The sequence below is a fragment of the Pediculus humanus genome, genomic scaffold (assembly GCF_000006295.1).
Source record: "Pediculus humanus corporis 1103172107633 genomic scaffold, whole genome shotgun sequence".
NCBI classification, from domain to species: Eukaryota; Metazoa; Arthropoda; class Insecta; order Psocodea; family Pediculidae; genus Pediculus; species Pediculus humanus.
This window is the reverse complement of record NW_002987246.1, coordinates 53,468-76,873: the sequence shown is the minus strand read 5'-3', so window position 1 is coordinate 76,873 and position 23,406 is coordinate 53,468. Positions and strand designations below refer to the sequence as shown.

At 25.6% G+C, this 23,406-nt stretch overlaps 4 protein-coding genes across 4 annotated transcripts in view; 1 reads left to right on the top strand and 3 right to left on the bottom strand.

Annotated features, from left to right (window-relative positions):
- Positions 1–516, top strand: part of Phum_PHUM259660 (collagen alpha-3 precursor, putative) — a gene marked incomplete at both ends in the record, with an annotated part of 4,536 nt that extends 4,020 nt beyond the window's left edge. Inside the window, one exon of the mRNA XM_002426512.1 lies at positions 476–516. Coding sequence (XP_002426557.1) covers positions 476–516 — 41 coding nt within the window. The remainder of the gene's footprint in view (positions 1–475) is intronic.
- Positions 517–2,296: 1,780 nt separating this feature from the next.
- Phum_PHUM259650 (Fasciclin-1 precursor, putative) lies at positions 2,297–9,834 on the bottom strand (the record flags this gene model as incomplete). Its single annotated transcript, XM_002426511.1, has 11 exons — positions 2,297–2,499; positions 2,857–2,998; positions 3,071–3,233; positions 3,321–3,544; positions 3,637–3,882; positions 5,768–5,928; positions 6,398–6,575; positions 8,230–8,457; positions 8,551–8,729; positions 8,913–9,054; positions 9,754–9,834. 11 exons carry the CDS (start codon positions 9,832–9,834, stop codon positions 2,297–2,299), a joined length of 1,947 nt encoding a protein of 648 aa, XP_002426556.1.
- A 5,600-nt stretch (positions 9,835–15,434) lies between these two features.
- Phum_PHUM259640 (tyrosine-protein kinase transforming protein FPS, putative) lies at positions 15,435–21,580 on the bottom strand (the record flags this gene model as incomplete). Its single annotated transcript, XM_002426510.1, has 12 exons — positions 15,435–15,583; positions 15,680–15,925; positions 15,998–16,364; positions 16,466–16,642; positions 16,730–16,930; positions 17,559–17,774; positions 18,227–18,394; positions 18,904–19,114; positions 19,207–19,393; positions 19,506–19,652; positions 19,946–20,042; positions 21,194–21,580. 12 exons carry the CDS (start codon positions 21,578–21,580, stop codon positions 15,435–15,437), a joined length of 2,553 nt encoding a protein of 850 aa, XP_002426555.1.
- A 599-nt stretch (positions 21,581–22,179) lies between these two features.
- Phum_PHUM259630 (Phosphopantothenate--cysteine ligase, putative) lies at positions 22,180–23,377 on the bottom strand (the record flags this gene model as incomplete). Its single annotated transcript, XM_002426509.1, has 4 exons — positions 22,180–22,554; positions 22,633–22,847; positions 22,930–23,161; positions 23,249–23,377. 4 exons carry the CDS (start codon positions 23,375–23,377, stop codon positions 22,180–22,182), a joined length of 951 nt encoding a protein of 316 aa, XP_002426554.1.
- Between the last annotated feature and the right edge of the window lie 29 nt (positions 23,378–23,406).

The following is a 23,406-nucleotide window of genomic DNA, read 5'->3' as shown; positions in this document are numbered from 1 at the left end:
AGACCCACCGAGCCGTTACTTTGGGGAACCTGAGTTGGTCTTTGCGATATGCTTCTTAAACGCAATGCGAATGACCCATTTTCGAAAGAATGGTGAGCGGAGATGAAAAGTGGGCTTCTATGATGACTTTTTGAGGAAAAAATCCTGGTCTAGGCAAGGGAACACAGGCACCAACAACTTCTAAGGCTTACATTCACCAAAAAAAGGTACTGTCATCATTTCGGTGGTATTACAAAGGCATAGTCAACTTTGAGCTGCTGCCACGAAGTCAGACCATAAATTCAGAGGTTTACATTCGACAATTGACTAATTTAAATAATACCATCCAAGAAAAACGACCGGAGCCACCCAATGGAATTGTCTTTCACCACGATAATGCCAGGCCCACCTCATCTTTAGCCACCCGACAAAAACTACTGGAGCTAGGCTTGGATGCTGATAGCTAGGCACATTATCATTTGTTTTTATTTCAAAGGAATCGATTCGAGACCTGAAATGAATTCTGGAAAATTCTGAGGAACCCATAATAAAACCTTTTGTCGTCACAAACAAAATACAAAAAAATATTTTTAAAAAATATTTTATTTAAAATAAAATAATTTAAAGCTATTATTATTATTAATAAATTTTATTCGTTTTAAATAAATTGATAATAAAAGCTCTATTATTATTATTATTGAAGATTTATTTTATACAGGCATTAGAATTTTCTTTCTTTTTTTAAATAGCATTTCTCAGCATTTAACACAGCATTTAAATTTTTTTTTACAATTTAATTATTCAATTAATTATAATTTACACATAAAAAGAGGACATTTTTATAATAGTCGATGATTCATTTATTTTTTTTAAATTAATAAATATATTACGAAAAAAATAAACAATTACCTTAAGCCAATAATAATAATAATGATAATAATTAATAAAATTTATTTTGCAAAAAAAATAAAGAAAATTTGAACAGAGCAATAAAAGCATTCTCACACAAAAACCGACATAATTTTTCTAATATTCAATCACCTCCTCATAAAATTCAAAAAACTCACACACATCAAACATTATCATTATCATTTATTTTTTAAATTTTTCATCATCATCATCATTCTCAAACCGTTCGGTGTATTATTAACTTAATAATAATAATAATAATAATAATAATAATAATAATAATAATAATAATAATAATAAAACGGTCATTTTTTAAATAAAATTTATTAATTAATTAATTTTAAATGAGTTTTAATTATTTTCCCACGCTTCAAATTAAAAAAAAAAAAATTCAATTCATCGTGACTGGCTTCAACGCAACGTTCCAGAACCCAATAATAATAATAATAATAATTAAAACGGAAAATCGAAAAAAAATCGAAAAAACTTATTTAAACCCAAGCGATAAAAAAAATAAACTCATTGATATGTCCATAAAATGTTATAATAATAATCCACCAAAATCATCATCATCATTATTATTATTACTATCATTATCATTATTTTAAATAAAATAATTAATTAAAATAATTATTCAAAAAAAAAAAAAAAAACAAAACAAAAAACTACTACCACGAAAAAAAAACTAAAACATTTTCTATTCATTTTCTTCTGCTTATTATTATTATTATTATTATTATTATTATTATTATTATTATTATTATTATTATTATTATTATTATTATTTACAACGAGAGACAATTTTTTTTTTTGGCAAGAATTAATTACATTTAATCGATAATAATAATAATAATAAATTAAAATTAATAATATATTATTTAATATTAATATTTTTTTTTTTTAACTAACCAATACAAACATAAATTTTTTTTTCTTCTGCTTTTATCATTATTATTATCATTTAATAAACGCTTTACTATATAAATCTATTTATTTATTTATTTTTTTTTTTTAATTTTAATAAATATAATTTATTTATTTATTTTTTAAAATAACATTTTTTATTAAAATAAAAATTAAAAACTGCGTAATTGTACTCGTTTTAATAATAATAATAATAATGCTGTAAGAGAAAAATATTAAAATTCGTCTGCACTCGTTGCCCCTCAATTTATCAATCAGGTTTTAAGACAAAATTAATAATAATAATAATTATAATAAAATTAAACTAAAAATGAATTTAAAATTCAATAAAATTTTTCTTTTCTCTTTCTCCTCCTCTCTCTTTCCCCCTACCCCCTCGCTCCTCCCCTCCCTCCCTTCTCCCCAATCGAATTTAAATGGAAAAAAAGAAAAACATTCCATCGACATTTTGTGTTGTTGTTGTTAATAGAAAAGAAAAATTTGACTAGTTTAAATAAAATTTAAATACTAAAAACATCAACGTCAAATGTGCTAAAATTGAAAATGAATGATTTCTCGGTTCTCCATTTATTCTTACGTCACTATCCTGTAGGAAAACTCTATCAATGACGTGTATTATACCATTCGTGCAATGTACATCCGGTCTGAAAACAGGTATCGATTCACCGCGCCAATCGATGACGTAACCTGAAAATAACCGTTTCTAATTATTAATTTCATGGAGGTCGTACGAACGAACGAACGGTTGAACCGGGGAAAACTGGAGGGTGGGAGTGGGGGGGGAAGGATGTGAATGCACAACAAAATGGACGAACGTGTTTTGTTCTGATAATATAAAAATGCTCACCTCTACCTGGACTTGGCACATGGGATAAAGAATTATATCCATGCGTTCCTGAAACCACAAATTTAAAAACACCTCAAAAAAAATTTTTCCATTTTTTTTTTTTTTTTTATAAAATGATAATGATAATATGATAAAGGATGAGGGGTGGTGGGGGCATTTTGGAAAGAAATGAATGAAAATTTTACCTTCATACGTACCTTTATCAACTTCTTTAACTCTTATTTGAAGACTGTCTCGTAATGTTGGAAGTGTTGTTGTATCGTTTGACATTTGTTTCAATTCCGCCATTGTGAATACTTTATCGTGTATTACCAAATGTCTTTCTAATATTTGTCGAACCTAAATAAATAAATAATTAATAAAAAGGAATCGAAATCATTTAATAATTAAATAAATATGGCGTATAATTACGTGATAACCAAATTCGGGCATGAATAATTTTTTATGAGCCGATGGAAACATAATTTCAGCTTTTTGCCAAGCATAATCTCTCGGTACGAAATAAGTAAATTTACGATTTAAATTTTTCAATTGACCGTTAAAATTTGTTCTTTCACCCAAATGAAACGTTTTGCTGCAAAAAAAATAAATAAAAATGGCGTAAAATGGTGCGTGTGAAAATTTTTTTTCATTTGTAAATTTTGTTTTATTTAAAACTTACTTGAGCATCGGATCGGATGCCAATTTATCGCGGACATTTTGAAATGGAACACCTAACACGTGATCAATTATATGGACTATACCGTTTTCGGCAGCTATATCCGGTTGTATGACGGTGGCGTTAACTCCACCGCCTTCTACTGTAAGAGTTTTATTATTGTTTGGACTCACGACGACGTTGAAATAAAGATTTTTTCTACCACCGGAAGTGACAACTTGAAAAAGCTTTTTTTTTTTTTTAATACCGGAAATAAATACATTTATTTATATTATTTATTACATAAAATGATTTTAATAATGACGTAAATGAAATTAACCTCTTTATCGTTGTTGCTCATTATAACATCCATGGGTAATTTCATTTCGACCAAATGTAAATCCAATATTTCTCTTAATTTTTTCTTATCGTTTATGACACCGTCCAAATGCATTTCCGACCATGCAGCATTGTTTGGAGCAAATAACGTGACACCAGAATGCCTCCTATTTATTCTTTCGATAAAATCACCTCCGGCATCTAATATTATTTTGTAAAATCTGTACAGGGGACCGTCGTTTTTTTCCTGCGTAAAATTTTTTTTTTTATTTATTTTTTTCCGTTAATCTCCAAATTAAAAACTACAACTACTTTCTGTCTATTACTTCTTTCTATTATTATTTAAAAATATCCTTAGAAAAAAAAGAAAAATACTTACAATGCCCTAGGTGAAGATGAAACCATACAACATCCATGCAAGCAACAAACATCAATATTAAGAAATATGTTTGTTAATAGGTACAAAAGAAAAGAAAAAAATTTTTAAAGTAATCGAACTTTAATTAATAAGAATCGATTAATTTAAAATTATTGTTTTTAATGATAGTTGACAAAGATATTTTTTAATTATTATTATTATTATTATTTTCTAATCTAAAACTACTTACTACTACTAAAAAAAACAAGCTGCGATTTAGAAAATAAAAGAAAATTTAGGGAAAACATGCATTATTGTAATTAAACGGAAGGAAAATTATTGTGACGTCATCAAAATTTTTTTTTTTTTTTTTTTTTAAATAATAAGCTCGTGTGCCTCATTCACCAATCGTGTGCGCGTGTGTTTGTAAAAAAGCTTTACGCGGGCATTGTAAAACAAAATAATAATAATAATAATATATAATGATAAAAGCTTTTTGATTAATTAATTTAATTTTTAGCTTTATTGTGCGACGATGAATTAAATACAAAAAAAAATTTTTCTTTTCAAGTACATAAATTTTGCGTTTGTTTGTTTGTTTGTTTGTTTGTTTTCGTTTGTTTGTTTTGTCTTAGGCATCTACTAATAATATATTAGTTTGTTTACTATTTAATTCGTAAAAAAAAAAAAAATGTTATTCGTATTATTTTCATTATTATTATTATAATAAGTATATTATTGTTTAATTGTTTACCTCAAACGACTTCGATCGGTAATTGTTATAAGAAAAAAAAAGAGAATAATAATAATAATAATAATAATAATAATAGGTATGAGGTAATGAATACATCTATTAAATTAACCGTTTGTTAAACAATTATGTATATAAAAAACAAAAATTATCTAACATCAAGTTCAAAAAAAAAAAAAAAAAAATGAAACGAAGCCAATGAAATACGATTATTAAAAGTTTTTGGATTTAAACAAAAAATTAACGATTTTTTCTAATTTTGTCATTTTTTTGTCTTCTGCTAGTCGCCGAAAATAATAATTAAACATCCTGTTTTCCAAAAAAAAAAAAAAAAAATTAAGGCCTCGAAAAATTAATTGATGACGAAAAAAATAATTTAAAAAAAATTAATTTACGAATACCGTTAGACAGTGAGCATCGCTTGCGCATGGCTACCAACGTTTAAAATTTTAAATTTTTCTCTCTCTCTTCCTATTTATTACTTCGTGATAGGTTTGAATGGACACAAGTGCAATGACCACCACGAAAAAAAAAAAAAATTTTTTTGTTTCAAATGTAAAAAGAAAAAAAAAAAATAATTAATGGCCGCCATGTTTTTTAATGTTTTGTTCGTTTGCCATCGCGATAATAATAATAATAATAATAATACGTAATGATGCCTTTTTGTTCTTTTGCAATCATGATGGATATTTAATAAAACGTTTCGATTTATTTATTTATTTATTATTTTTATTATTATTTTTTTAAACAAAAGCAATAAAAAAAAAAAAAATTTGTACTGTTGTAATAAAAAATTATTTAAAAAAAAAAAATAATAAAAATCAAGTCAGTCATTTTAAACTTAACAAAAATATCTTATTTATAATAAGTGGTTTTTTTGTATATAATATCATTATTATTATTATTATTATTTATTTTAAATTCATTCATTGGCTTCGTTTACATGTGATAAATAAATGAATTGATTAAATGACTCCAATAATATTTAATAGAATTGAAGAAATAATTCATTTGATTACTAACCTTTAAAAATTGTTCAACCGTCGTATCGACAACCATCAATGGATGCCTTATTAAATGTATGACGCCATTTTTAACTGGAATGTTGGCTTTAACGATTTCAGCGAGTACGACTCCCGTGGGATGACTATCATCTCCCAATATCGTATGACTTTTCACGTACACTAAAATAAAATTTTTCATTTTCAATATGGTTGTTGATGATGATGATGATGAAAACAACTTAAATTTTTTTCCCTTTTTGGTGTTATGTTACCGGTCGACGAAGATTTTAATTGAGAGAGAGAGAGGGGAGAGGTAGAGAGAGAGAGAGAGAGAGAGAGAGGAGAGAGAGAGGAGAAAGAGAGAGACAGAGAGAGAGAGAGAGGGTAAGGGAAAAGGGTAGCTAAATCATTTTTTCTAATTCACCAGCTGTTCGTTTTTTTTTTTTTTTTTTTTAAGGTACACCTGCCTAAATAAATAGGTACGAACTACTACCATCACTACCACCTGGTAGGGTTTGTTTGTTTATTTATTTATAAAAAAAAAAAATTGACTTTCAAGAGTTTCATCAAAATTTATTTTTTTTTTTTTTTTCGATATATAAATTCCTTTTTTTAAAAGGAATTTTTAAAAGGAAATCCATTAACTTACTTTTAGAATGTTTTCCATCGTTTTGTTGCGTGAATGATATTGTTACTTTCATCATGTCGTGAAAAGCTAAAGTTTTATATTCAATAGCTTGTGGAGTTGCACTAGTAAATAAAACGTGATGTGGTATAACGTGTCCATCGATGACTTTTTGATCTATTTTTTCCGGTCTTGAGGGAGGCTAAAAAAACAAAACAAAAAATTATTATTATTATTATTATTATTTAATTAAAAAGGTTGTTTACGTATCCATTTGTAATAATAAATATCTATACTCGCAAAGCTTTAATAATAAAATGAGTTATTGATCGTTCGTTTTTTTTTTTTTTTTTTAACGGAAAATTTTTTTTAGTTTTTCCGATTGTTAACGTGAGGAAAATTCATTACAAAAAAAAGGAAAATTATTTGTTAATTAAATTTTATTAATGTTAAAAGTTTATATTATTATTATTATTATATTTTTTTTTTTTTTGTTTAAATGAAAATTTTTGTAAAAGCGAAAGAATCGTAAGGTTAAAGAGAGTGAGGAAAATTCGAGTGTTTTTTGCGAGTATTTTCCTTTCCTTTGTTTATTTTACGCGTGTCGCGTTGTTGATTCATAAAAATTATGAATTAAATTACGCGGAAATAATTTTTCGAATCGAAAACGTTCCCCGAAATTCCCTTCCCCCACCCCACCCCCCCCCGAAAAAAAAAAAGGTAACAAATGTCCATCTACGAATTCTTTTGTTCGGATTTAATTATTTCCTGGAAATATTTGTAACCGAATTTTTTGTTTAATTACAAATGATGAGATATTTTTTTGTGAAATCGAATGGCCCCCCCCAAAAAAAAAAAACCCGAGTATAAAAAAATGAGAGTAGTTAAGATTGTTTTTCAACTCTCTTTGTGTCCCTAATAATAATAATAATAATAATAAAACGACCTTGAATTGATAGATTCGGATGAAAGCGTTTATTTTAAACTTGAATCATCATCGTTGGACCCCCTATTACATACATTATTATTATTATTACTTATTCTTATGAGTAATTTTTACACTTGAAAAAGTTTTTTAAAAAAATTATTTTTTTTCTTACAATAATATTTTGTATGCAACAAATAATAATAATAATATGCTGACGAATGTTCTTTTTCTTTCCACAAGCTTCGATCAAAAGCCACGACGTAATAATAATAATAATAATTATTATTATTATTATTTAAATGGCAAATGCAACGAATGTATTTTTAATGAGTGCGTTCGAGGCAACAAGACGTACGAAAAAGTTAAAATTTGGAATAAGAGAAAATCATTTCGATCCTTCATTTTGTTTTTTTTTAATCAGGTAAACATGCTCGGTTTTTTTTTTTTTTTGTTGGAAAACGTAAAAAGCTCAAGCCAAAGCTTTTTTTTTTGTTCAGTAGAGCTTTTTTTTTTTTTTTACATACTTTAAATAAATCGGCAAAAGATTTGATTGTAACGTTAAAGAAAATACTTCCACCCAATTGTGGAGGAATAGCATCACTCTCTCTTTTAAACCGCTTCTGTAAGACAATAATTTTTTTAACTGCCATGAAATGTTACTTCAATTATCAAATTATTATATATAATTTTTCGTTAAAGTTAACGACTTGAGTTTTCCCCCCACCGCCACTCCCCTTCCCCCCTTATTCCCTCTAAAATTTAAAATTTGGCGCGAAAAGTGTATTAATAAATAATTTTTGTAAAAGTTTTCTCAAGTAATAAAGAAAAGAAAACGGACAACGCCCCGCCCCTTTCTCCGCCCCCGTATATCGTAAATCGATTTATTAACGTTAGGGAAAAATTTTCAATAGAAAAGGTTAATCCTTACCATGAAACCTTCGTCGACGGGTATGAAAAAGGTATAACGACCATCGGCACGATAAATGGTTTCCTTATTATTAAGTATGACCCTTTGACGAAAGGATCGAACTCTGTGTTTACCCAAACCTATGCTTTCACTCTGGTTAAGAAATTGATAAGCATCAGGATTGTATAAAAATACGCTTGGATTCGATGATATGACAGGTTCCAAAACTTCATCAATCATGTGTAAAACCTTTGAAAAAAAAAAAAAAAAAAAAAAAAACAATTTTTTTTACTATTTGTTAATTATAATTATTATTATTATTATTGATAAAAAAAAAATTACCTGTTTTTTTTTATTTTGATTATAAGCTTGTACGTTACTTTTCGGTATTATTACTTTACCATTGTTAACGTAAATTTCATTTCTGTGATTTTTAGTTATCCAAAGTGGAGGATTACCTTCGAAATCTGTTGGTACCGATTGACCGCTCGTCATTTCGCTTAACGTCAATGGTAATGTTGCTGAAATTAATAATAATTATTTATTATAATTAAAAAAAAAAAAAGGTTCGCTTTTATTTTAAATTGTTGGATTCGAGTTTAAAGTTTACATCAGCATTTATTTGACATTTCCCTGACCCAATTCCTCTTTAAACCAAAAAAAAAAAAAAAGGAAAATTAAATTTTGTGGTTTTTATTACTTACCCATATGATAACTGACCAATGATTCTTTAACCGACGTTGCTTCAAAATTTTGAAATGCTTTGTTTGTTGGTGCAAAAACTGTCAATGTTCTATACGACAGAGTTGCATTGGCAACAAGATTGTTTTCTAATAACGAATAAAACTGAAAAAAAAAAAAAAAAAAAAAAAAACAAATTAAATTAATTTTTGTTTCCTCCTCCCCAAATTTGTTTGTTTCCTCCCCCCCCCCTCCCCCTGTAAAACAAATTTAAAAAAAAGGAAAAAAAAAGGAAAAAAAGTTTTATTTACGATGAGGTTTCAACCCCTTTACAATTAACAACAATATTTCTCCCTTTTTTTATAATATTACGTCATTTTTACAAGAACACGCTCACGCACAACCCCAACCCCTCCCCACTCCCTCCTGACATTTTCTACTTTATTTTATTTTACACTCGAGTGAATTTTTGTTTAGTTTCTATGACGAAAGGGTCAAAATTCCCCTCCTAACCGATACCTACCTTTTTCTTACTACTCTCCTTTTTTTTTTTTTTTTTAACAATCCTTTCGCATACAATTTTTTTTCCAACCCTTAAAAATCATAATGTCAATTCAATATAAAGTAAATTTAAGGGTATAAACAAACAACTCCTTATAATGTTTTTTTTTTTTTTTTTTTTTTTTTATGTTGTCAAACAAACATTACTTTTTTGATTTTAATGAAGATTAATAATGTTAATCCCTCCCTCCTCTCCCCCCCACTTCGAACTGATTCGTATTATGATTCGTACGGTCAACCAAATTGACCGTTACACCAAAGAAAACAAACAAAAAATTTTCATTCAGATTTAAAATAAATTACCACGACACGCGCATTAGAAAATGCATTTTGAATGCATTCACGTTGCATATGTTGTTGCAATGCAATTTTCCATTCATTCATAAATTAATTTGCATTCAAACAATCGAAAAGGGAAAAAATGCGAAAAAATAATTATTATTATTATTATTTAGTTGTAAAATTTTTTATAAAAATTATTATTAATAATAATAATAATAATTATCGAGGTGAACATTTTTTTTTTTTTTTTTCGTTAGTTTGTTAATGAATGAATGAATTAATGAAAGAGATGGGTGCAGTTGTTTATTGTTGTTGTTGTTGTTTGTGTGTGTGTGCGGTTGTTGTTGTTTTCTATTTAAGGGATTTTGGTTTTATCTATATTCTTGAAAATATTATGGTCGACTCCTTTTTAATTACAACAAAACTCTTGATGAATATTTCGAGTATTTTATTCGGGTTAAATTATTTTTTTTTTTAAAAAGGGAAAGAAAAATAAACATTTTTATTTAAAAAATTATTAATTACACTCAATTCGTTTTCATAATAATAATAATAATAATAATAATAATAATAATAATAATAATAATAATAATAATAATAATTTTTTTTAAAAAAACGATTAAATTCAAACGGTATTAAAATGGATTTTCTGCCATATTGGAAAAGATTAACGGGGGAAAAAAATTTTTTTTAAACGTGAAAAATATTCGCTTTATCATTATTATTATTTTTGGGTAAAAATTTTCAATTTAGCTGTTGCTGTTGTTGCTGTTGTTACGAAAAGTAAAATTTTAATTTAAAATTTAAAAAAAAAAAAAAGATGAAAATAAGTCGATGAATGAAAACCTTTTCTTCTGTAACACTTATTGTTAATTTTCCGAAAGGGAAATTTTTTTTTTTTTGTAATATTATGTGTCAGTAGAATATACAAGAACGTTTTGTTTAATATTTTAAAGGGAAAAAGGGGAAAAAAGGGAAACCGATAACTGGGAAAATATGTGTGGCGCCACATAACTAACTCTAATATTGATTTTTTGTCCCCCGGATTTATTCTGTCCTTTTTCCTTTCTACCTTTTTCCAAATGCGCATCGCAATTGGAACAAAAAAAAAATTGTTTATTTACATTATTTATTTATTTTTTTATTTTTTTTTCCGCCATTAAAGTTTAAATAAATAAATAAATAAATTAATGAAATGGATTTCACGGTTTTTTAAATAATAATAATAATAATAATAAATAATTTATACGCCATGTTTTTATTAAAAGTAATTAATAATGGAGTTTGTTTATGTAATAAATTACTATTATAGGCGTGATATAAAATTTTTTTGACCCTATACTTTATTAATACGGTTAAGTCACGGTTGTGATCCAGAAAAAAAAAACGGGAATAAATATAAGAACGACGCCTGATTTACAAAAAATTACTTTAATTCTTTATTATTATTATTATTTTTTTTTTTATATATATATAAACTCCTTTTTTATTACTTTTTATCAATGAGTAATTTAATAAAACGTTTAATTAAATTAAATAAAATCTCTATTAGTATTATATGGAAAAAGAAATGAAGAGAGAAAATTTAAACAATTTTCCTTTTTTTTTTTTTTTTTTTGTACAGATTGATATAAAACAGCGGGAAATCTAAAAGCAGAAGATTTTTCTTTTTTGTTCTATATTAACTTTTTTTTTTTTTTCTTACATAAAAAAAAAAAACATTTTGACCGTTACGCATGTGCTTAAAACCGTATATCCTGGCCAAAATATTAGTTAGTTAGTCTGTTAGTTAGACCATCATAAAAAATGATCATCTTGTTAAAAACAAATTAAATTCAACGTAGAATCATAATAATGATGATGATGATTATGATGATGATGATGATGATGCTTTGTCATTGTTAATAAATTTAATAGATTTCTTATTAAAATAATTGTTTGGTAATTTAGTAAATGTAGTAAATTTTTTCCTTTTTTAGTTTAGTAAAGTTCATCGTATTGTTATAAAAGTTTTAAATTCATTTAAACCTTTTTCTACGCAAGGATTTGAATTCGTTTTAATTAAGGTCAAAGTTCAAATTCGAAATAATAATAATAATAATAGTAAAAAGGTTTGACAAACAATAATAAAAAATATGTATTTATTGTTGCATTATTATATTTTTTTTTTTTTAAAAAAAAAGGGGGGTGATTTTTAAATTCAAAGGGGTTGAAAAAAGCGTCAACGTGACGCCTGCCACCATTTCAACCTCGTGTAATACGAGCCTGACACCGAAATAATAATAATAATAATAATAATAATAATAATAATAATAATAATAATAATAATAATAATAATAATAATAATAATAATAATAATAATATATATATATATATACATATTGATGATACGATATTTCTATAGCATTCGCATCGTTTTTTTTAAATAATTTCATTTCAGTTTTTTTTTTTTACCCTTCGTTAATTTAAATAAATAATAATAATAATAATAAAAAACGTTTTTGTTTAAAAACCATTCGAACCAAAAATTTATTTTGTTTATAATTTGACATTTAAAAAAAAAAAAAAAAAAAAAACTTGAATGATTTCATTATGTCGAATGAAAAATCCTTTTTTTTTTTTTTTTTTCTATTTATATGTTTTGTTTATAATCACACGAATGAGGTTTTTTTTTTTTTTTTCAATATTACGAAATATAAACAATTTTTAACGACATCATAAGACGTCATTTAAACAAATAATAATAATAATAATATTAACGAAAAACTAAATAAATTGATCAATCTTTTCATTTGAAGTATATATATATATGAGAGAGTTTATAAATTTTTTCGTAATATAAAAATTGGCTCGATAAATTACCCTCCCTCCCCACTCATAAAATACACATCAATCAATCATTTTAAATATGTTAAAAACTAACTCAAATTTTCCACCCAAAAATTTTCTTTTTCTCTAAACTCTATATCGTATGAAAATAATTCGGAAAATTTTTTTTTTTTCTTTATCCCAGGTACAATCATTTGATTCATCCATGCGATCAGGTACATCCGCCATATATATTTATTTAAAAAAAAACATGGTGTCAAATGTGTATGAAACGTAAAAAATTTTTATATTGTTTAATAGCGCCTTATTCCCTTTTTTCCCTTTTTTCGTTCAGGAACCAAAAAAAAAAAAAAAATGTCGGACGATTAATAAGAATATGAAAAACTCTTTGAGTAGTAAAATAAAAAAAATTTATTATTATTATTATTATTATTATTATTACGATGATTAATTAATAAAGATTAACTTAAAATATTATTATTATTATTATTATTAATTTTTGTTGGTTTATTCAAAGAAGAGTTTAGAGAAGAGAGAGAATAAAGATTAAAGTTTAATGAATACAATAATAAAAAAAAAATGTACTAGAAAAAGAGTAATAGAATAATGGCGTACAAAAGATTTAAATGAATTTCAAATGGTTCCCAGTTTAAAAAATATAACAACCCTTTTTTCTTTTATATTTAAAGAATGATTTAAATGATGGTTAGTTTTTTAGTTTTTTAGTTTTTTTTTTGGGGAGAAGCCTTTAAATTCAATACTGTCGGTTTATTTAAGAAAAAATAAAATTTATTTTCCTTTCGTGTTTTATATGCCTGAAAAAATTATTATTATTATTCACGTTTTAATTTTTTTTTTTTTTTTTTCCTTATGAACACGTGACACAACAAACCTTTAAATCCTCTCACGCAATTTAAATATACTGTTTGAATCGTATGCATAATCGTATCAAGATATTTTTTTTTTTTATTTAAATGTATAAAAGGAAAACAAACGACAAACAAAAACCCTTACGCACATTAAACTAAACTGAAAGGGGGAGGAGAAGGGGGGGGAAGGAATTTCGATTTTATTACCATTCAATTATTATTATTATTGTTTAAACACAACCCTGACAACAACAACCATTACCTACATGGAAAATCATACGAACAGTTAATCATTTTTATGCAAAAACCTCACCAACAACAACAACAACAACAATTTCTACTTTTTTAAATTTGGTTTTATGTTTTCTTTTGTTTCTAGAAAATGTTATCCGATATAAACAATAAGAGAAAATGCAACAGTGTAAATTATTTTGAAAATTTTATTGTGATATAAATTTATTTAGCGAAGCGTTAACCCTAAAAAAAGGAAGTATTTAATTGAAAAGCGTGCAAATTATGTGTTTGGATTATTCATATATATATATATACATACAATCAAATAGTATAAATTGAAAAAGACCAACAAAAGTTAAAATAGTAGTCATAATAATAATAATAATAATATTATATATGTAACATTAATTAGTGTCATTTAACAAAAATCTAAAACTAAATTAATATTATTATTTAATTTGTTTAATATTGTTTAAAATCGATTTGAACGAAAAAAAAAAAAAATGGCTTTTGTGTATTGTGTAATTGAAATTACATTCATTTTCTTTTTTTTTTTTTTTATCATTTTCCGACTTGAAAAAAGGGGGAGGGAGGGGGTTTTTTTAGTTTTATACGATTATATATAGTGACAGTTAATTTTTATATTTTTTTTTTTTAGGCTTCGTTCGACATGAAAAAAAAAAAAAAAGGTTTATGAGGTCACCCAAAATAATAAAAAAAAAATGAAATGAATAATCTTATCCTTTTTTTTTACTATATGACAAAAGGGGGGGTATTGTCGTTGTTATTATGATTATTGCAAATTTATTTATTTTTTAATAATTAAAATAATAAATAATTATCAATTTTTGAGATTCTATATAAGATTTGATTGACATGAATAATTATCGATAGAAATTTTTCAGTTAATCGTTAGTCGAAAATAGAATTACGTTACTCAATGAATTGTATGTTTATTTAAAATTAAATCAATCGTCAAATATTCATTAACGTAAATTCACTTTTTTTTCAAATAAATAAATAAATAATTATAATTTAAAACATATTTTTTATACGTGTGTAAAACATTATTAGCTCATGTTTAATTTTAAACCCGTATAAATAATATATGTTGGATTCAATTTAAAAAAATTAACGATTTTTTTTTTTACATTACCTCAGATAAATCCGGATCATTTCTTATTTTTTCTTCAATTGTAAAATTTTTCGATTCCACAATAATTAAATAATTTCTCAATATTGTTATAAACACGACACATAATAATTTACTCAAATAATACGATGTCATTTTCGATAATTAAAATTTTTTCTATTAATCGATTTTGATTTCGTTGAAATTGAAAAACTCCATTAAATAGAACACATCAATCCTATTACCGAAACCCAACTCGAACTGGTTAAATTTTATTTATACCGCCTCACGCTAGTGGCGCTGTTATCGACAGGAAATGGAAAAAACTTCGGAATGCGGTGAATTAAAAAAAAAAAGGCCCCGATAAAACGCGCATTCTGTATGTGCTTATTCGTAACGGTCAAATTTAGTCATTCTATTCCAATTTAAACGTTATTTTTAATTTATTTCATGAAAGTAATACCTCAAGAATTTATAATCGTAGTTGTCAAAAACCAAAATGAATTAATTTTAAACTAAAATATTCTTTATATTTTTCAAAAATATATATATTTTCAAAACAAAAAAAAAAATATTAAAATAAATTATTTATAAATCACAAATAACATTTATTTTAGCGATAAAAGTAAACCTGATTATTATTCATCAAATAATTTAATACACAAATTGTTAACGATATTATATATTTCCGTAAAATGAGGCCTATTTTCCGGTTTATATTCCCAACATCGTAACATTAAACGATAAATTTCCTCTGGAGTTCCTTCCGGTGCTGACATTCTATAACCTGTCCATGCACAATCGATATCAATAGAAAATTTTAAAATTAAAATAAACAATTTTCGTTTTAATTTATTAAAAAAATAAATAAACATCATCGAACCTCCGTCTATTTTTTCCCTCGCTTTCGAATTAGATAATCCGGGATAAGGAACACCACCTCTGGCAAAAATTTCCCACGCTAACACGCCATAACTCCACACGTCACAAAGTGATGTGTATTTACCAAAATTCAAAGCTTCCGGTGCCGTCCATTTAATTGGAATTTGTTTCATTCCATCGGAAACAATGTATTCCTCTTCTTCTCGCGACATTCCAAAATCCGATATTTTAACCATATTTTCATACCCTGATATTTTACAAAAAAAAAAAAAGTTTTCAAACTTTGTTTTGAAACAATTTCGATTTCGAGATTAATTACCGATTAGACAATTCCTAGCAGCCAAGTCTCGATGTATGCAATTTCTAGATTCCAGGTACTGCATACCGGAAGCGGTATCCCGACACATTTTCAAAAGTAATTTTTGCGTCAAAGTCGAGGCGTTGTTTCTCAAAAAGGTAAGCAACGAACCACCGGGAACGAGTTCCATGACAATCATGATGGGTTGCTTTTGCACACAAATCCCGATCAATTTGACTATGTTCGGATGATCGTATTGTTTTAAAATCCGACCCTCTTGTAAGAATTTTCTTTTGTTTTCATCGGGTAGAGCAACGCGACACGTTTTCACGGCAACTTCTTGATTTGTCGATTTTAATTTAGCTTTGTAAACATCACCGAAATTACCCTGAATGAACGAATGATAAAAAAAAAAAAACAAAATTTTCAACCTTATTATTTAAAATGTGGAAAAAAAAAAAAAAAATATTTTTTAAATTAAAAATTTACCCTTCCGATTTTATCTAAAAGTTGTACGTCATCATTATTAAGTTCCCAAACTTCTCTTAAAATTGGTTTTTTTAATATGGCTCCCGATCGACTAGTAACTGGTAATCCACTTTGATACTGGTATAAAATTAATTCTTGTATTGTTGGAAAAGACGGTCCTTCGAATCTGAAATGTCCCTGAAGGTGAGAAAAAAAAAAAAAAAGATAATCCCCTTTCTTTTTAAATTTAAACCGTTAATTTTATTCTGTTTTATTTTTATTTACTTCCAAATTTGTTTGAACTATAAAATGTTTATGTCCTCCCCATGCAACGGATAAAACGGTTTGACATTCGTCATTTCTTGTTGTTTCCCTGACTAAAAAATCACCTTCGTGCCTTAATAATCGTACCACTTCTTCCCTTGGTAAAACACCATGAAACCATTCTTCATCAATTAAAGCTTTTCCATTATTATTTAACACTTTCTGAAATTTAATACACAAAAAATTTTTTTCAAATCAAATCAAATATTTGATATTTAAATTAGTGATGCAAACTACAATCACATGTTAAACTTTAAAATTTTTTTTTTTTGGATTATTTCTAAGCGAAAAATTATGTTTTTTTTTTTTATAAAAAAATTTAGCCATTAAAAGGAAACATCATTGATGATAATAAGTAATAAATTTATTTAGTTTTCTTTTGTTTATATCAAAAAAAAAAAAAAAAAAAAATGTCAGTTTGTTAATTTTTTGATGATTTTCACAAACGATCATAAAAATTATATAATAATAGCCATGGTTAAATTTTAGTTTAGCTTTGTGAAATTAAAATTGTGATAAATCACACAATCGAAATCATATTTTTAAAATATTATTTATTTAATTAAAAAAAAAAAAAAATCAAAGCCATAAAATTACCGTTAAACGTGTGAGAAAAAGTTAAATAATTATTTTTTTTTTCAACATTGATTGTAAACGGATTGAAGCAAAGTATAATTTTGCATACGATGCTGTTTGCGGTTAACTATTAATTCAGCAGCAGCAGCAGGAGCAGCAAAAAAAAAAGACAAATTCATAAATTTCCATTTAAAAAAAAAAAAGAAAAATTTACTCCAAAGCCATCACGAATTTTTTCAGCTTCTTTTGCTTCATCGTTTTTACCCTCGAATGAAAATCGGCCGAGTACGGGAGTAGAAGGACCGGATTTTCGTCTTATGTGACCCATCAAAGTATTAAAATGACCGGTTAGTCTTTTTTTTCGAATCGTTTTATTTTTCATACCATCCAAATCAATGTCCTCCTCTAGACTCTTACCAATACCTCCGCCCTTTAAAAATAAATATCATTCGCATTACCCACCACGCCATTACTAATTATTAAATAAATAGTTATCGTTAAAAAAGGATATGAATAACCAAACTACTAACCGAATAATATAAACAAAATCATTTGTTGTGTTAGCGCAAAATAAATAAAAGAAAAAATTTTTTTTTTGTTATAAAGCAGCTATCGATAAATAATTCCGATATTAATTTAATCATGACTTATTATTATTATTATTATCGTTACTCATGATGAAAGCAAAAAAAAAAAAAAACAAATTTTCAAACCATTTTTTTTTTAAAAGCTCGAGTCATAAAGTTTTTCCAACCGGAAATTCATCGTTTATACAAATCAATCAGCATTTTTAATATGCAATTTAAATTATGAGTATATTATTATTGTTATTATTTTATTATTATTATTATTATTCGAATTTTCTTTTATTATCATTCCTACTTCGTTTTCCAAATTGATGGGTAGACTATTGTCAATTGGCAAATCGCAACCTGAGGGAAGTTCATCGGATCCCAATTCGTTAAGTGCAACTTTGATCATTTCAGATTGTTTTGATAATTTCCTTTCGTCGCAACGGATTTCAATTAATTCGTGACGTTTTTTAGCTACCTCACTATTTGACCTATTATTAAAATAATATCGAATCCATCAATTTTTTTTTTTTTAATATAAAACAAAAACACAATCAAAAAAACTTAAAATTTCATTCTTTTTGTCTCCTTCTCCTCCTTCTCCACCTTCTTCTTCTTCTTCTTCATAGATATACATCACTTTTTTAAACCCTCCTCCCCCCCCTCATCATTTTATCAAAATGTAGATAAAATAAAAAGAAAAAAGTTATTTATCGCTTCTTTAAACAACATACCACTACCTATTGTTATTAAAATCATTCTTTTTTTTTTTTTTTAATAAATATCTATTGTATTATTATTTTTCCATAACTTATTTAAGTATTAAATTACTTTATTAAATACATTTAGAATTATAGTGTAACAGGTGTGACCTTATAATAATAATAATAATACGTGACTCACTGAAATTATGACTTTAATAAAAATTTTCTTTCTTTTTTTTTGTTACCCCACTTACTTATTATTATTATTATTATTATTAAAGACCTCGTGTGATTTTCCATTGTTCAATATGAATTCTCCCAATTCAATCATTTTCTCTTGTTCTTCTTTTATTTTACCATCGACTTCGGACAATTTTGATTTTAACCATTCGTTTGTTAAATTATCCACTACCAATTGATTGGGAAGTAATTTTCCAGGTGCATCCGTTGTCAATGATTCGTCAAAGGAAAATGATGAAGTCGAAAAAGACGTCCTGCAACACAAACAATGGAACAAACAAAAAATTTGGCGCCATGTTTTGAAAGGAAAAGTTGTGTTTATTTCCTCATTTACCACATATCGTACCTTAATTTATCGGTTATGACGCTATACTCTTCATTCGGTTTGATATCTTGGATTATTTTAACGACGCGATTTTCCAAATCCTGAAGTTGTTCTGTACAAAGACTAGAATTTCTCGCGACATCTTCGAAAACCTTTTTCCACTCGTGATTAAGATTATCTTGCAAACATTGATGATACTCTAACAACCCTAAAAAAAAAAAAAAAAAAAATTATTAGTTTATGCGAATCGATGAACTTTATTTTCAGTAAAAGCGTATCGAGTAAGGTAGGGGAAAAAAAAAAAAAAAAAACAAACGTACCTGGAAAAAGTAATATTCGAAAATCTTTTTCGAATTCCGTTGCTTCGGCCAAGAGTAAAACGTACTCGTTATGTGCCAAATGTAATTTTCTACACGTTTTCTGATATTTTTCTCTTATCTCTTCTATTTTTTTACTTCCACGTCCCCCTGAAAAATTCAATAATATTAATAATAATAATAATAATAATAATAATAATAATAATAATAATAATAATTCAGTTCACATAAGAAATTCAAAAAAAAAAAAAAAATTTATATGTATATATAAATATTTATGTAAAAAAACCGTTATATATATAGTGTAACTTTTACATTTAAAAAAACCGTTAATCGATATCGAAAATCGAATGATTTCGAAAGATCTTCAAAAAAAAAAAGTGACCTTAAAATTTAGGTACAAAAAATGAATAATAATAATAATAATAATAATAAATACTCACCTTTGACATAAAATTCTTCCAAACGAGATCTCATGGATTTGAAAATTTCTAAATTTTTTTGATATTCAAGTTTTTTTTTCCCAACATCATCGCTTATCTAAATAATAAATAAAATTATTTTTTGTTATAATTTGCTTTTTTTTTTTTTTTTTCTTCACATATTATAGTCGTACAGGTTTTTAAAACAGGATTTTTGATACAGTGAAAACTTTCCTTTAGGTATTTTTATAATAAAACTATCGAAAAAACAAAAGTGAAATAAAAAGAACAAGATTTGATTTAACAAAGCCACCCTCCGCCATTTTTTTTTTTTTTTAACGAGGAAATTAATTAATTATTATTATAAAATTTTTTACAAATTCAAACCGGATAAACAAACTTTTGTAAAAAAAAAAAAAAAAAAAAACGTTATTAAATTCGTGCTTCAAGGCGGTAGTTTTCTAACAAAAAAAAAAATTCGATAATAATAATAATATTGGAAACAATAAATTAAAAAACTACCGGTTTTAATTTAAATATGAAATAGAAATTTTATGTATTTTAATTTAAATATTAAATTTATAATTTCACCTAATAAAACTTGACTGAAAAATTTTTATATTAGAAAAAATAAAAAAAGAAATCAAGGTACTAGAATTCAAAATTCAGGAAACAGGATTTCAAATTCTAAAACCTCTAAGACCTTTGAATATTTTTTAGATAAGGTCAAAGGTAAATAGTAATTATAAGTAAAAGATGTTTGACTTGTTTTCTTTTTCATTAAATCTCGAGGAACCATATATATATATTCTTTACTTTAACCGATCAAACTTAAAATTCTTTCGTATTTTTAAATTACGATTCAATACTTGAACCTAAAATTCTAGTTTACATAAAAAAATTTTTATCTTTCGAATAAAAATTACTGATCATAAATAATATAATGCATCATTATAAAACTTGAACTTGAACAAAAAATAAAATTGAAATACTAATATCATATTTAAAAATAGTATTCTTATATTTAAAAATAAATAATCATAATAATTGTCTCGATTTTGGCTTGCTTTAACAAACTGCAACCAATGTTTTATTTATATTCGAATGAAGCATCAATAAATTGACTTTAAATGTAATAATTACCAATGAGATTGTTCTTAAAATTTTTTTTTTTTTTTTTTTTTTGATACTTTTTTGATAATTGATGGTAATTAATTTTAAAAAAAAAAAAAATATTTTTTTAAATTTTATAAATACAAAAAACTATACCTTGGAAAATTGAAGAGATATTTTTCCATATTCATCAATGTAGGATTTTTTAATTTTTTTTTTATCCAAGTACAACTGATTGATTTTATCTAAGACATTTATTTCTATGGCTTCAGCATTTTGTTTGACTAATTTGGCCAGGAACTCGAAACCTTCCAAAAGAGTTTTCCATGACTGAGTGATGACACTTCCCAAAAGATCATCACTACCTTCAATTTTCTGCCCTTGCGCAACCACTCCTAATAAAGTCGAAGAATATTCTTTGTCACACCTTATTTTAGATTGTAAACTTTTTTTCACCGTTTCCAATAATCGTAATTCAAAATCTTGACGACCTAATAATGTTTCATGAACCGTTTGAGTTTGAATAACTGGAGAAAGCACCATTGTTCAAAAATATAAAATTTTCTTTTTTTTTACGGTCGCATATTCGTTTAACAAAATTATTATTTTTATTTATATACTACTACTAGTTATAAATAAAAAAAAACTAACCACTTTAAAAATATTTTTTTATTCATATTCACATTTATCTTATAAAATTTTTAAAGTAAAAAAAAAAAAAAAAAAAAAAAAATTAAGTTACTACTTCCTTAATATGTAACTTTAAGGAAAACCTATCCTACTATTAATAGATATTTTCACAGACTGTTTTTAAACAAAACATTACCTAAACGGAAATTATTTTAGGGCCCTGAAAACCAAACATGTTTATATTATCAAGTCATTGCACGTCGTTGTCCCTTAACGATTTCACTAATTTTCTGCTTTTACATTTATTTTTATTGCTCGTATTTTTATTCATTTATTTTTTTTTTAAAACGAAAAAAATTACTTCTTCATACGATACAAAATTCGAATTTCATCACGGATAAAAAATTTTTTTTTTTTTTTTAAATAATAATAAAACGTTTAAAGTAGTAATTTAAAAAATATATACTCAAAATTTTGATTTTACTTTAAGTATTATTATTATTTTATTTTTATTAATTATGTTTATTTTTTTTTTGTGTAATATATTCTTCGTGTTTATTTACAACATCGGGAACTATTTTCGATTCTATTTCAACACCCTTTGAAATTTCATCTTTTGTTAAAGTTATTTCGTAATTAGAGTACCTTGTCACTACAGTTACTTTATTTTTTCTAGTATTTAATATATTTGCAATAACTAAATGATGATTGTATTTTTTTAATGATTCTCTAGCTTTAACAATTAAAAGTGTTTCATCTGTTTCTAATTTAAATGAAACTGTGTATGCCTCAGGCACCCATGAACTAACTAACGGTTTTAAAACCTTTGGAACTAATTGGAATGTTAAATTTAACGGTCCATTATTAGATTGTATTTTATGAATTGGCTGAAACAAACAAAAATATAAATTAGGTAATATTATTTAATTTGAATATCAGTCACAAAATACCAACAATTTAAGTACCATGTTTTCATCTGGTATATAAAAATCTGATACGGCAGCGGCCAAATAAAGAAGAGCATTTTTTCCACAAGTCGATAAAGACTCGCAACAGGTTCTAAGGAGCCAAAGATAATCGGATAATGTAGTAAATGAAATTGATAAAATTTCTGAACATGATTTCACTTTGCAATATTTTTCAAGAACAGGCAAAACTTCACTAATTTTATTTTCTTTAACTGAAAAAATAATATTTACATGTGACCCTCTCAAAAAAAAAAAAAAAAAAAAAACTTTCAAACAAGCAATCATATAACAAACCTTGTACAGCTTTAGAATTATTACTTGAATTTTTTATTTCTAATAAATCTAAAAATGAACATCCAGTAAAATGCCTCATAAACGGTTCTAATGATTTAAATCTAAATAAAAATATAACAACATAACCATGGTCTAAAAAACATTCAGCAGAAGCAGAGCCTCTAGAACCCGCGCTAAAATTATCGATAAAACGAACTGCATTATGTTCCAGAGGTACCGTCGTTCCTCCCGACTGAAAAAATAATAATTAATAAGAAATTATACATTTTTAGTAGGATAAATTTTTTTAACTGTAAATATAATTTAATTAAACACGTACAGTCACAAGAACTATTTTACGATGATTAGCCCTATGGTGAGAAACAAATTTATTTATTATTGTAACTTGTTCTCCATAATTACTCGGTTTTGGTGCTTTTGAATAAAATTCTTCCCAATTAGAAGACATTATACTTAAGGTGAATTAATATCGTGAAT